The sequence below is a fragment of the Protopterus annectens genome, chromosome 1.part1 (assembly GCF_019279795.1).
Source record: "Protopterus annectens isolate FY-2018-M chromosome 1.part1, PAN1.0, whole genome shotgun sequence".
Classification (NCBI taxonomy): Eukaryota; Metazoa; Chordata; order Ceratodontiformes; family Protopteridae; genus Protopterus; species Protopterus annectens.
In genome coordinates, this window is record NC_056726.1 from 1,522,251,973 (window position 1) to 1,522,266,187 (window position 14,215).

Genomic DNA, 14,215 nt, shown 5'->3' on the forward strand with positions numbered 1-14,215 from the left:
ATGCTTTCTGGAATTCATAAACTCCAATGCCCTAGATCAACTTATCCACACACCCACCAGGGGCAACAATATCCTAGACCTAGTCATTACCAACACGAGTGACCGGTGTTCCACACCTGAAGTCAACTCCTCGTTGGTCCGATCCGACCATAAGCTAATCACCCTTGATATCCACATCCCACCCCTCCCCCCATTAAGGAAACCACAGTAAGAAATTTGTCCAAAGCCAACTTCATGCTTCTTAAGACAGAAGTAGTGAACTTCATGACACCCATGCAGATGGACAATACAGTTACATGAGTGCATGGATCGTGCTATCCCAAACAGAACCAAGATGCTATCCTCCAAAAAAAGGAAGCCAATCTGGTGGTCCCCTGCCATAAACAAACTGTACAACAGAAGGAAGAAACTGTTGCAAAAGAGAGTAAAATCCCATGAGTGGAGGAGCTCCCTGGTCAGCCTCAGTAAGAAGCTGAGATACCTTATAAGATCCTCCAAAGCTAGCTACAAAAATAAAATTGCCACTAATTCCAAGGACAACCACAAAGCATTCTATAGCTATGTCAAGAATCTCACTGGCAACACCCAATCTGAAATTACCTCCTCTCTTTTAGGCCTGAAAAATGTTTGCTATTATTTCATAAAAAATGATTTGTTATGGAAACTTACAACCAGACTCTAAAATAGTTTACTCTTGGAGTAGCACCCCAAACATATTAGGATTCATCAGGAATGATGAGTCCTCAGCCTGATTCTAAAAGATAAAATGGGCTCAGAAAAATGGTGGGCTCCAAAATGTTTTATTGTTGTTGCATACTGATATAAAAACTGTAAAATGTCTGTCCATCCCAGTTGAGCTGATGCTATACCTGTCTGTCAGCACTGGTACTGTACTGGTACTGTATGCATTACCTGCTGGGAAGCCCAAGTGCCCAGAGACCGAATACCTGTATGTGTGAGAGGCGAGCCAGAACTACTTTTCTTCAGAAAGGCCATTTAGAGCAGGGTTAGTATGAGTGCTAAAACCAAGGGATAGGCAAACTGTATGTATAGTGGAAGAATTTATGTGTAAAGAAGGACAGAGTTCACAATGTAAGCATGTTATAGCGTAGTTAGTTGGCACTGAAGAAAGAAAGGATCCAGAGTTTATTAATGCACATTGTAACATAATTATTATAAGTTACAAAAGCAGAATGCCCTGCAGGTATATGTGTGTGTGTGTGTGTGTGTGTGTGTGTGTGTGTGTGTGTGTGTGTGTGTGTGTGTGTGTGTGGGTGCCCACGTGCATATATATTTTATATGATATATATATTTTATGGATATACTTATCTGTCTGTATATATAAATATACATATAAATGTTTGTAACAGTATATTGGTTGCTTTTGTTAGAAATACTGAGATCATATTTGACATGGAGAAACAAATGTCTTCAGACATTTATCTGCTGAAGAAAACATACCTTAAAAGAGCAGCAGGTCACAAGAACAGAGTGCCATAAAATAATTAATCGTCTTAAGAGGAAAAGGGAGACAATATTTGGACTGGAAATGTAATTTGTTTGATTTTATGAGGATTTACAGTCAGCCTGTTAAACAGATTCAGAATTGTTTCACATGGCAGGTAGGAAGTGAAGAGGTTTAGACCAATTAAATTTCCTCTTTTATATTTTTACTGTTTGTTTACCTAGGCTGAAAGTGGAATTACTGTATGCCATAACTAGCCAGTTGAGTCAGTGACTGCATGACAAAACCCACTTCTATGCATGTGTTCTAATGTCCCTTTTTCTCTGCAGTTCGACCTACAACAGATGGTAATTTATTGTGACCCAGCCTTGGCCCTGAGGGAAGCTTGCTGTGAGCTGCCAGATGTAAAGGTAAGTTGACACATTGGGCCAATGAATCATAGCGGGGTAATATTCTGTGACACATGTGGCAAATGAACCATAGTGGGGTAATATTCTTTGACACGTGTGGCAAATGAATCATAGCGGGGTAATATTCTGCGGCATGTTTGACAAATGAATCATAGTGTGATAATATTCTGTGAAGTGTGGCAAATGAATTATAGTGGGGTAATATTCTGTGGCACATGTGGCAAATGAATTATAGCAGGGTAATATTCAGTGGCACATGTGGCAAATGAATCATAGTGGGGTAATATTCTGTGGCACATTTGGCAAATGAATCATAGTGGGATAACATTCTGTGGCACATTTGGCAAATGAATCATAGTGGGATAATATTCTGTGGCACATTTGGCAAATGAATCATAGTGGGATAATATTCTGTGGCACATTTGGCAAATGAATCATAGTGGGATAATATTCTGTGACACGTGTGTCAAATGAATCATAGCTGAGTGATATTTTGTGGCACATGTGCTGAATGAATCCCGGTGGGGTTGTCAATAGTCTGTCTGTCTGTTATGGGACAGGAGAAAATAAACTAAACATTTCTGTAAAAATTGTATGTAAGCCTTTCAAATAGAAAAGGAAAAATCTGTAACATTTTTCAATGAAAATGATGTTCTATAATTTCACCTAGTATTCAAAATTAGTGCATCGAATGACGCTTGCCTGGATCTGTTTTACATCTCATGTTTATATCTGTTGCAGATATGCAATAAAAAATAGATGTATACTGTCTGTTACTTGACACTTTTTTCTTTTTTTCTTTTTCATTTTGACTACTGCAGTTCCTCCCAGAAGTGAAAGTAATACCTTTAACAAATGCTGAACCAGCATACTATAACAGACAGATAAACAGATACATAGATACAGATAGATATATAGGCAGATGTAGATATATAGCTATACGTCTATATCTATATATCGTCATCTATCCACACACACACACACACACACACACACACACATATATATTTATATATATATATATATATATATATATATATATATATATATATATATATAGTGTACGTAATGTATATAATCAGATGTCATCGTTAAGACAAGCTTTAATTTAAGCTGTACAATTGTATCTCAGTGTTATTTGCTGTTTCCTTATGATTATGTAGGTTGTAGTACTCCAACTAAATTAAGGGGAGTTTGGTAAATAGTTGTGTTCTCTTCAGTTCTGCCTTATTGGTAAATAGGTGTGTTCTTCTCAATTTCTACTTCACTAAACTGACATCACTCAAGTTTTACAGCAGTATGCTTTCCAAATATATAGCTTACATAACTATAACTGTCAGCCACAATTTGAAGTCTTTGTAAATTTGAATTCTTGCCGCTGTCAATTTAAAATTTCTGTATTCTTGCCTTCTTTCCAGGATCATGACTGAAGAGGGACTTTAGACCAGTTCACACACAGCAAACAGTTCAAAAAAGATAAAGCACAAATGTAGTCCAAGTCCAAAAACCAGCTCTTTATTTCGAATCTGGTACCTCGGCCTTTCGCCTTCAAAGGATCACTTTGGACCAGTTCCCCTACCCAGTTAACACATAGCAAATAAAATAAATACAATTTGCAGACTCCTTTCTTCCCTGTTTTGTTCCTACTTCTACACTGCAAATTTTCTCCTACCAAAACCCAATATCCAAACTGGACTTGATGACCGCGACTCTTTCATCACTTTTATGCTTTTATTTTTATTTATTTATTACTGATTTATTGCCTCCACTACTGCATTTCTGCCATACCTCTTGAGAGCCATATTATGAACCCCTTCCCCTTTTAATGTTTGATCCCCCCTAGTACAGATAAGTAACTCTCCAATGTATCCCTTATAAGCTGCCTCATCAGGGAAGGTATGACATTTTCTTTTGAAATCACTCAGCCCTATTCAAGGGCAGGATCAGAAGATGGGCATTACATGTCCAGTCTTGGGGCAGAGACTTTTTGGTATGTGTGTCGGGGAAATCCTATTCAGGATGAAGCGTGCATGCCTCATCACATGCATCACTGCCTGTAATGACATAAGACACAGCTCTCCCATCTGCTAGAAAAAAAACAAACATCTTGTTTGATAATTGGATTATAACTTCCAGCCTCCATCAGGAGGTTTATGATTGAATGAAAAACACAAATCCTTCCACCCTGGATGTGTGAGCCAACAAGGTCACTCAGTCCCAACTCCCCACTCCCACCCTACTGAGTATATTCAACCCCCTCCCCCCAAACTGCTTTTTCAAACTTGAGTCATTAGGCTCACAGGATGGGTACCACCCCTCTATCCCACCTGTCCAGAGTGCCAACCATTTTCTAAACCCCTTGGCTTTTTCAGCATCAGAGTATGTTAGTTTATAAATTGCTATATCCAAAGAGGGCTCAGTGCTGATTTGCTCAGACTGATTTCTCTCATAATAGAGCAGGTATGTCTAGTCACTACAGTGTACTTGCCCTGGGATTCAAATGCTTACGTTTCCTCAGAAACAATCCCTGTATTCTTACTAAGTTGTATGTAAGGCTATATTTAATAATAGTGTGTGGAGCAACCTTAAGGCTCTACCTAACACCAGTGTCTGTAACAACCCTAAGGCTATACCTAATACCAGCTTTCTGAAACAACTCTAATGCTATACCTGATGCCAGTTTTCTGAAAAAAACTAGTCTTGCCTGAAGGCAGTACTTTTCTTGCCTAGCAGCAAGGTTCAGAACTGCCTGCCAGTGTATAGTACAAACACTGAATTCCCATGGAAAAGACTTTCCTTTTCAGAGATTTCTTTACAAGTACAAAGCCTTGTTGCATGAGACCAGCTACCCACCATCAGTGCTACTTAGATCTGCACATGCATTTTCAACATATTTTTGCTCCTTGAGGGTGTATTTAACCGGCTTCCTGACCTCACCATCTCCCGTGATGATTTACTCCACTGCTATGTACATAACCTACAAGCTGAACCCAGACTTATGACTAACTAAATTTGCAGATGACTGAATGATGGATACTATCTTTTAATCTCCCTTTAATTATGGAATCCACTACATCACAAATCAGGCCTCACAAGCAAATAGTATACAGAAAGAGATATACAATTAAATGTAGAAAAGTACAGTAATGTTTAATTTAGTTAACAACTCTCATCTCCAATTTACAGTATATGTAATAGCTCACAACAAAATGACACGGTAGTAATAGACCTTGGCACCTCGGTTAACAGCTCCATCTCGTTCAATTGCCATGCAGCATCAGTGATCCGAAAATACTTATATCAAGACCAGCTGATACCTAAAGTCATCTCATCTAAGTCAAAGAAATGTTATCATCCCTTTGGCCTCAGCCGTAGTCAGCCCAATTATAGAGTGCAATGTCCATTTTAGCATGTGTCTAGCCAGATGCATGAAAGTAAGGAAGGCCCCAGAGGTTCCTGAATAAAAAGATTTTACTGGTCTAAAGACTCTTCACTATAAGGTAGGACTGAAGCTCTAGCCCTGCATTCAGTCTCTTGTAGACCTCTACATGGAAATCTGTGTCTTGCATCCTGTGCTATTAAGAACCTAACCCCCATTGACCTCTGAGGATTTTAATCTCCACCAACATAAATAAAACATGTTTGAGGGACTAATTTATTGAATTCATGCCATTCACCTGACTGACTTTAAATCAAAGCCTGTTCAGTTGAAAAAAAAAATAGCAGAAAAACAATTTTAGCCAATATAAAATAAATGTTTCTCTATCAGAAAGGCAAGTCTTCTGCATCCACCCCCCCCTGTGTGTGTGTGTGTGTGTGTGTGTGTGTGTGTGTGTGTGTGTGTGTGTGTGTCTGTGTTTGGGAAGACCCACACCTTCCCATGTCTGAGGTCTTACAGCAGTGGGGAAAAGTGCCACTTCAAAGATTGCCAAAAGTTGTTTTCACCCTTTAGACCTAGGCGTAATGGCATTCAATTCCCATCCATTCTGTAACTTGATATAAACCTGATTTACTATCACATTTACTCCTTCCCTGGAAAAAAAATTTCCCCTGGATGTGAAAGAGAGCAACACCATTGTGTCATTTAAGCTGAGCTTCAATAACTGGACGGCCATCTGCAAATGCCTATATCATTTGACTTGATATCCCTTCCTGGAAACCATCTGTACAACATGATATTTAGTATTGATAAGACACAATGATTTCTACACTTATGTTCCTCATAATACCCACGATCCAATGAAAACATAAGTAAAGTGTTGTATCCTTTAAAAAATGAATATTCATATAGACAGCTGCAAACAGAAGTTAGTGAAATGCAGTCCTTTGGAGAGCTGGTGATGTTTGCAGTGTTGAATAATGTTTGTCTGGTGGCCAAGCACAAACAACAAATGTTCATTAGGCCCTAATATGGGGTTATAGCAATTCTGCGGAAGGATAGGAGCTTCACAGAAAAGTGTTCACCCCTGGAGAGGGGATAACAACTTTGCTGAGAAGTGCAACCACCCAAAACCCAGATGATCTGTAACATTCACAAGCTTCTTCCTCAGAGTTGTGCAATTGGACCCATAGCAATAGGCTTCTGATAAATCCACCTAAATCTAATGTCGTAGTATTCACCACAAGCTAGAGGTTATATAGCCTACCTCTTCTCACAATTTCAGATAGTAATAGTAATGTACTACCAAATAGCATGCAACAAAAATATCTAATCTTAGATCCATCTCTTAGCTTCTCCAAGCATAGAGATGAGATAGTTAGCAAAAACATCACTCAGCTCAACTTATGCTCTAGAATAGACCATCGCCTATCTCTAGATGCATGCCAACCCTAGCCAGAAATGTACTTATTCCCGCAAATTGAATACAGCCTCCATTATGCCTCGGGACTGGTATAATAGTTAAGGTGTTTGCCTCACAGTTGCAAGGTACAGAGTTTGATTTTAAATTGGGTGGGAGGTTGTCATAATGCTTAAGATGTTTACCATACAGACACAAGATGCAAGGTTTGATTCTCCCACGTAGGAATTGGCTAGCCTTAAAATAGCCCAGAAGGGCAGTTAGCCTAGTACTAGTCTATGAACCTATGAAGTGATAACCTTAAATTCCTGTTCTAACACTTTCAAACTGCTGGCCACTATAAAAAAAAGATACGTCAATTTGTGTTCCTCACAAAATCTTACAGTCACCACTTTGACTTATTTAAAAACTTTAAATAGCTACCCATAAACAACAGAGTTGCTCTTCCTTTTAGCTGACCCATTTTCAAAATCTTAATACAGGGCATTGTCATCCATTAAAACGTAAACTACAGATAATCCAACAAACTTTCATCCTTAGGGAGAACATTGAAGAAACCATCTGTCTTGTCAGATCAATTTTTAAAATCTCTATTTGAAAATGAGCCTGTATGAGAATAAGCCTTCCTAATTAGAATGGACTCCCTCCAGATGTGAAACAACAACACATCACAGCTCTTCAAAACAAAACTGAAAGAAGTGTTTACATAATGGTTAAGGTCTTAAACTCATAAGTACAAAGTACAGGGTTTGATTCTGTCCTCTGGTTATTGGCTAGGCTTGTAATACTTTGCGGACAAGAATTTATCTATGAAGCTTGCAAATGTCAGATAGCATGTTACTCCTTAAAGGTGTAACTGACTCAGAAATTACTCTACAGAAAATCACCAAAAAAGTATTAGCTTTAGATCTCAATAATGTTGTTGAGGACAAAGGCCTCCCACAGACTGAGGAGATTCATGCTTATAACTTTGGCAAGGTACGTCTTGGAGACAGTTAAAAATCTTTTTATTAAAGGCTGCATATCAGAAAACGATCTTAACTGTTTGAATTTATGTAGCCGGTATACAGAGTGTTATGTTGTACATGACTTGAGGATGTTGAAATGATTGTAGTACAGTGGTCCCATCCCTCACAGTACTCAACACAACACTTTGTCTAAATCCATTCTTGCTCTGTTTGAACATTAGTTTACGTACATTGTAAAAGCAACCAAGTATCTTGACAAAAGTGAAAGTGCCAGAAGCCTGTGTATAGCATTATTCATTAATTCATTAGCAGTGGCTGTATATCTTGTGTACAGTGTCCTGTGGCTAATTAATTAATTAATTACAGCTCAGAGAATGGCGAAATGAGCTGACTGTTTGCACATTACAGACCAAGTATAAGAAGGCGGCTGTGCCTTTTACTGCAGGTGGCAGGTTTTAAGATGTTCACGACTCAAGCACACTTGTGCACAATGGATTCAAAGATTCAAAGAAACGTCATTGTCATTTAGGAAACACAAGTGCTACCTAACTGAAATTTCAAGTGTCAGCTCTTTTACAGGACAAAACAAACACAAAAAGACAGACATGATAGCTGTTAAAGAATAAACAATAACTATATTACAAAAGTAAATATCTAGGTAGCTGACACACATGCTTGTACACAATTTATATACACTGGCGAACACTGACTACGAGATGATTAACACATGAAAAGTGCACTATACACAGAGGTGAGAGTGGGTGATATTGCATATAAGGAAGTGACTGGAATCGCACATAAATGAGAATATACTACTTTTAGTATGTAATAAATAGAATTACTGAACGGGAAGAAAGAAAAAGAATGAGAATGTAACAATCTGTTACAGTTTGATACATCCAGATACACTGTTGCATTAATGAGTCTTATGGCAGTTGAATAAAAACTGTTCATGAATCAGGATGTCCTGCAGCGGATACTCGTAACCTTCTACCAGAAGCATGTTTAGTGAGCCAACCATAAGCTGGATGAGAAGTGTCAGTATTTTCCAGGACCTGCTTTTACATATCAGTTGAAAGAGCTCCTGTAAGGTAGGAAGACTAGTGCCCACGATCTTTTCTGCTATTCATATTATTCTTTGCAGCTTCTTCCTTTCGGCCATTGTGCTGTTTCCGAACCATACAGTGCAGTTGCTGGTGATAATGCTCTCGATGGCTCCTCTGTAGAAGGTAATTAGAGCATTCATAGAGAGCTTTCCTTTTCTCAGCCTTCTTAGGAAGTGTAGTCGCTGGTGGGCTTTTGTAATTAGCTGGCCTGTGTCTGTACTCCAAGAAAGATCCTCTGATATATGTACCCCCAGGAACTTTGTAGTTTGACCTCTCTCCACTTCTTCACCATTGATCTTGAGGGTGAGGTGCATGGCAGAGTTCTTTCTGAAATCAATAATAATGTCTTTTTGCTTTATTGATGTTCACATCCAAATTGTTGTTATTGCACCATTCAATCAGGGAGTTGGCCTCATTCCTATTCCCAGTCTCATCATCACCGCTTATGAGTCCGACAACTGTGGTGTCATTTGCAGATTTGATGGTGTGGTTGTTGGTAGCTTTTACAGAGCAGTCATGGGTAAGGACTGTGAACAGTAGAGGACTCAGCACACAACCCTGGGGTACTCCAGTGCTCGATTAAGTGTGCTTTAACAAGGCCTTCTTACAAGCTGAGCTCTGACAGTATGCATCCTGTCTTCCAACTATAAAATGCTCACAGAGAGCGGGTACAGTGTCTTGCATATCAAACTGTATGTAGTTTTAATTTCCAAAATGTTTATCCCTTAAAACATGCATATTTATGCAATTTGCCTCCAGTGTATTGTTCTTGGATTTGTGGGTCAGTAAGTAAGAGGCTGGCTCACAGTCCTGAAGGTAACTTCTTTTGTACCTGTATCCATGCATTTTAATTTACAAAACACATTATCTGCACGTGGTTCTCAGTACAGTAGAGTGGATTTATGTTACAGATTAGTTTGCTTGTATTTTTTAAGAAGCAGTCTAGGTCTGAACCATTATTAAGTTGTTGTTACTTTCCCATGCAGTGTTCCATAGAGATACCCACAAATGTGAGAGAGAAAGAGAATGAATTCCATATGAATAGTGAACTCCTACAAAGTGACGGTACATATGAAACAGATGCACACAGTGATGGCAAAGAGACCACAAAATGCAACTGCTCACAGGAGTCCTCGGTGGATAAGGTAAGTGCATGTCAGTAGTCTCCTTTGCTACAAGACATGCATTTAAGATTTTTATATTTATATTTTTAATCAAAAGCATCCTCTTATTCACTGTGATGGTAATGACTGTATTACATGTGAAACATATGCATTATACATTCTGTATTTTGTTTTATTCTGTTGCATTTAATTTCATTTTTTATTTTATCTCACTGTGTCTCCTTTCCTTGGTACCTGTTTATATATTCATAGATTTTTGCAGTACTAGGTTTATCTTATTCAGGGATGTAAGAGAGCTGGAGCTTATCCCAGCAAGCATCAGGCATAAACCAGAGATCCAGTGCAGGATGGTATGCCAGTCCATTTCCAGATGCACAGATTATGTTCACACATTTACAACATACACACATATAAACACACATACACATATGCAATACATATTTCCAGGACACTATCAGCATGTCTTTGTGTTTTTGAAGTATAGGAAGAAATCAGAGACCATGAAGAAAACACATGCAGGTACAGGGAAGACCCCAGCAGTGAACAGAATTGAAGAACCAAGTGTTATCATGCAACAGCATTGGCATTTTCCTGACACCTGACATTTGGCCAGACTGCATTGTTGCTGGACTGTGTAGTGACCAGAAATGTTCTTAAAACCAGACCACCTACCTAGTTTGATAATTTGGTGACTAAATAAAGTTCCAGAAGTGAAAGATTAAATTAGCTGTAACATTAAAAATGATTGATTTCTGAATCCTTATTTGTTACAATGTATCTTAGCACTTACTTGAGCTTCAAGGCAGGCTATAGGATAAGGCATCAAATGATCATATTGCATGGCCCAACCCACCAAAGTCAGGAACTTCTAACCTTGTGCTTGGACATATCAAAGGATTACTTTTAAAGCAGATTCATTTCTAAGTATTTTGCAATGATTTTTTTTATTTTAAATTTTCTTGAGAGAGAATGTCATGAAAACAGTTCTTGTTAATAGCCCAGTAACATGAGGAATCAGTAATTAAAGACATCCGACCACAAATACGTGACAACAGAGTGAGTATAACACTAAAAAAATGACATGCTATTAACTGAAATGGTTTATCTACAAATAAGGCCTAGTTAAATGTGCATTTACACATGGACAATTGTAAAGTCATGTTTCTGTTATCATTAAGAGACCCCCAAGACAAAAAGTAATGACTCTGCTTGCATAATTAAAAATAATGCACCAAAGTTAGGTGTGGCATGACTGACATTTTTATGCGTCTACATCAAAACAGATGATCACCTAGAAAACCGAAACTTCTTCAGTAGTAGTAATTCTAATTTAAAGTGATATTGGCTTGAAGTCTGACTCATTTGTTAAAATAGATTTTTAGTTGCTTTTTGTCTTAAACATGAGTATCTGTGATTGTAATAAACTTATTAAAATCAGAAAGCAAAATGATTTTAGTAAAATTTTGCATCAGAAAACAGATATGTCAAAAGCTTACTAGCTTCATAGGTTCATAGGTTGGTACTAGGCTATCGGCCCTAGGGCCTATACAAGCCTAGCCATAACAATTCCCTGGCTATTTCTTCCCACACTATTTACTTCCCTGGACCCCTGTCTAGCAGGGCGACTGACGTGACCCCCCCCCAGGTGTATTTCCTTTCTCCCATCCAATCGTCAAGGTTCCTTTTGAAGAGGGCCAAGGAGGTGCTCTGCTTGACATGTATGGGCAGTCTATTCCAGAGTCTGGGGAGTCTCGGGGTCATTTGATAATTATTAAATAATAATCAAGATGTAACAAATCAGGTTTCATTCCATGCAGAATAAGGAAATCAAATAAAAATACTGACACGGTATTACCAATTTTGCTTAAAGAAATAACAGTAATGGAAAATAATTTGCATGTTATGCTTGTAGGATTAAGTAAAAATTATAAAAAAAGAAAAATTAGAGTTGTTAACGGGTTGGTAAAAGTGCATTAAAGGATAGGTGAAGTATAAAAATAGGGTATGTTGGTTTAGCATTAAAAATATCATATTAGTTCAAGAATCAACCAAGCCTAGACTTAAGTAGAGGTTACATACAGAAGTAAGAGTTCTACATTACCTGACAGGATAAATTAGATTTTTCACAGAATATTAATTCCATTTTATTTTGTATATTGCACTGACATAAGTTTATTTTTCACAAGTTTTAACATTAACAAGTACATCACATTATGTAAAAGAAATATGATTTAATATCTGACATCTGCTATTTTTGAAATTATATTTTGATATGTAATTTTTGCTTTTAAAACAGCAACTGATGAGATTATTTGAAATCAACGTGTAAAACAAGGGGCAGGATTCACGAAGGCTTGCACGGAGTGTAAGAGACGTGTAACACTCCATACAAGCCTCGCGATCCAGGAACAGCACTAAACTCCGTGTAAGAGACCAGCTAAAACGTCTCTTACACGGACTGGGCGTGGATATGCTAAATACCTCACTTGCAGCCGAAAGGTATGCAAATGAGGTATATTAGCGATCCACGAAGCAGAAACCAGCCCGTGTAAGAGACGTTTTAGCTGCAGAAATGTACTCAGTTGACAACTGAGTACGTTTCTGCAAAAATCACAACGGAGCCATGTCAGCTCCAAATAAAGGGTGCATATGTGTCAGGCAGCATGCCAATGGCCAAATATGTGGCCATTGGCAAGGTAACCCGATGCAAAAATTATAAAAATATATATATTTGTTTTCGGCGATCGCCGATATTTAAACGCAGCACAGCCCCGCGCAAACAGGTTGCGCTGTATAAAACATAAAAATGAAGGTTATAAATCCACAAATGTGGGTTTTATGCAATACATGGAATGGCAAATGCAGGGACCAGCAGACCAAAAACAACATGGCCACTGTGTAGTGGTTGCTAAGGGGGAAAGCTGAGTCTAAGACATGTAACTAAGCATTAGTAGGCAATCTCATGTAAATGAGGGTTAGGATACTGAATCCCACAGTCACATAGCAAATGAGCACAGTCTGAGTAATGTAAAAGATACATAAGGGGGAGGAATAGAGTAGGAGATAGGTGACATCACAGGGGGGAATGGTTGAAAGAAATGCAGTTCATTGGAGGACAGTGTAACATGACAGATGACAGACACAGATCAGGGAAAGAGGAGTGCCGCAAGATAAGCATGGGAAAGTCAAGAAATGGAAGGTGTACACTGTTACTTATACAGAGATCAGGGAAAGAGGAGTGCCGCAAGATAAGCATGGGAAAGTCAAGAAATGGAAGGTGTACACTGTTACTTATACACAGATCATGGAAAGAGGAGTGCCGCAAGATAAGCATGGGAAAGTCAAGAAATGGAAGGTGTACACTGTTACTTATACACAGATCAGGGAAAGAGGAGTGCCGCAAGATAAGCATGGGAAAGTCAAGAAATGGAAGGTGTACACTGTTACTTATACACAGATCAGGGAAAGAGGAGTGCCGCAAGATAAGCATGGGAAAGTCAAGAAATGGAAGGTGTACACTGTTACTTATACACAGATCAGGGAAAGAGGAGTGCCGCAAGATAAGCATGGGAAAGTCAAGAAATGGAAGGTGTACACTGTTACTTATACACAGATCAGGAAAGAGGAGTGCCGCAAGATAAGCATGGGAAAGTCAAGAAATGGAAGGTGTACACTGTTACTTATACACAGATCAGGGAAAGAGGAGTGCCGCAAGATAAGCATGGGAAAGTCAAGAAATGGAAGGTGTACACTGTTACTTATACACAGATCAGGGAAAGAGGAGTGCCGCAAGATAAGCATGGGAAAGTCAAGAAATGGAAGGTGTACACTGTTACTTATACACAGATCAGGGAAAGAGGAGTGCCGCAAGATAAGCATGGGAAAGTCAAGAAATGGAAGGTGTACACTGTTACTTATACACAGATCAGGGAAAGAGGAGTGCCGCAAGATAAGCATGGGAAAGTCAAGAAATGGAAGGTGTACACTGTTACTTATACACAGATCAGGGAAAGAGGAGTGCCGCAAGATAAGCATGGGAAAGTCAAGAAATGGAAGGTGTACACTGTTACTTATACACAGATCAGGGAAAGAGGAGTGCCACAAGATAAGCATGGGAAAGTCAAGAAATGGAAGGTGTACACTGTTACTTATACACAGATCAGGGAAAGAGGAGTGCCGCAAGATAAGCATGGGAAAGTCAAGAAATGGAAGGTGTACACTGTTACTTATACACAGATCAGGGAAAGAGGAGTGCCACAAGATAAGCATGGGAAAGTCAAGAAATGGAAGGTGTACACTGTTACTTATACACAGATCAGGGAAAGAGGAGTGCCACAGAAGAT

The 14,215-nt window shown here is 38.7% G+C and overlaps 1 protein-coding gene across 5 annotated transcripts in view; it reads left to right on the forward strand.

The window, feature by feature from the left end:
• Nucleotides 1-14,215, forward strand: part of COL16A1 (collagen type XVI alpha 1 chain) — a 3,146,845-nt gene that overhangs the window by 747,506 nt on the left and 2,385,124 nt on the right. For all 5 annotated transcript variants that reach the window (XM_044082765.1, XM_044082783.1, XM_044082773.1 and 2 more), the window contains exons 7-8: nucleotides 1,795-1,875; nucleotides 9,735-9,893. In XM_044082765.1, coding sequence (XP_043938700.1) covers nucleotides 1,795-1,875; nucleotides 9,735-9,893 — 240 coding nt within the window. The remainder of the gene's footprint in view (nucleotides 1-1,794; nucleotides 1,876-9,734; nucleotides 9,894-14,215) is intronic.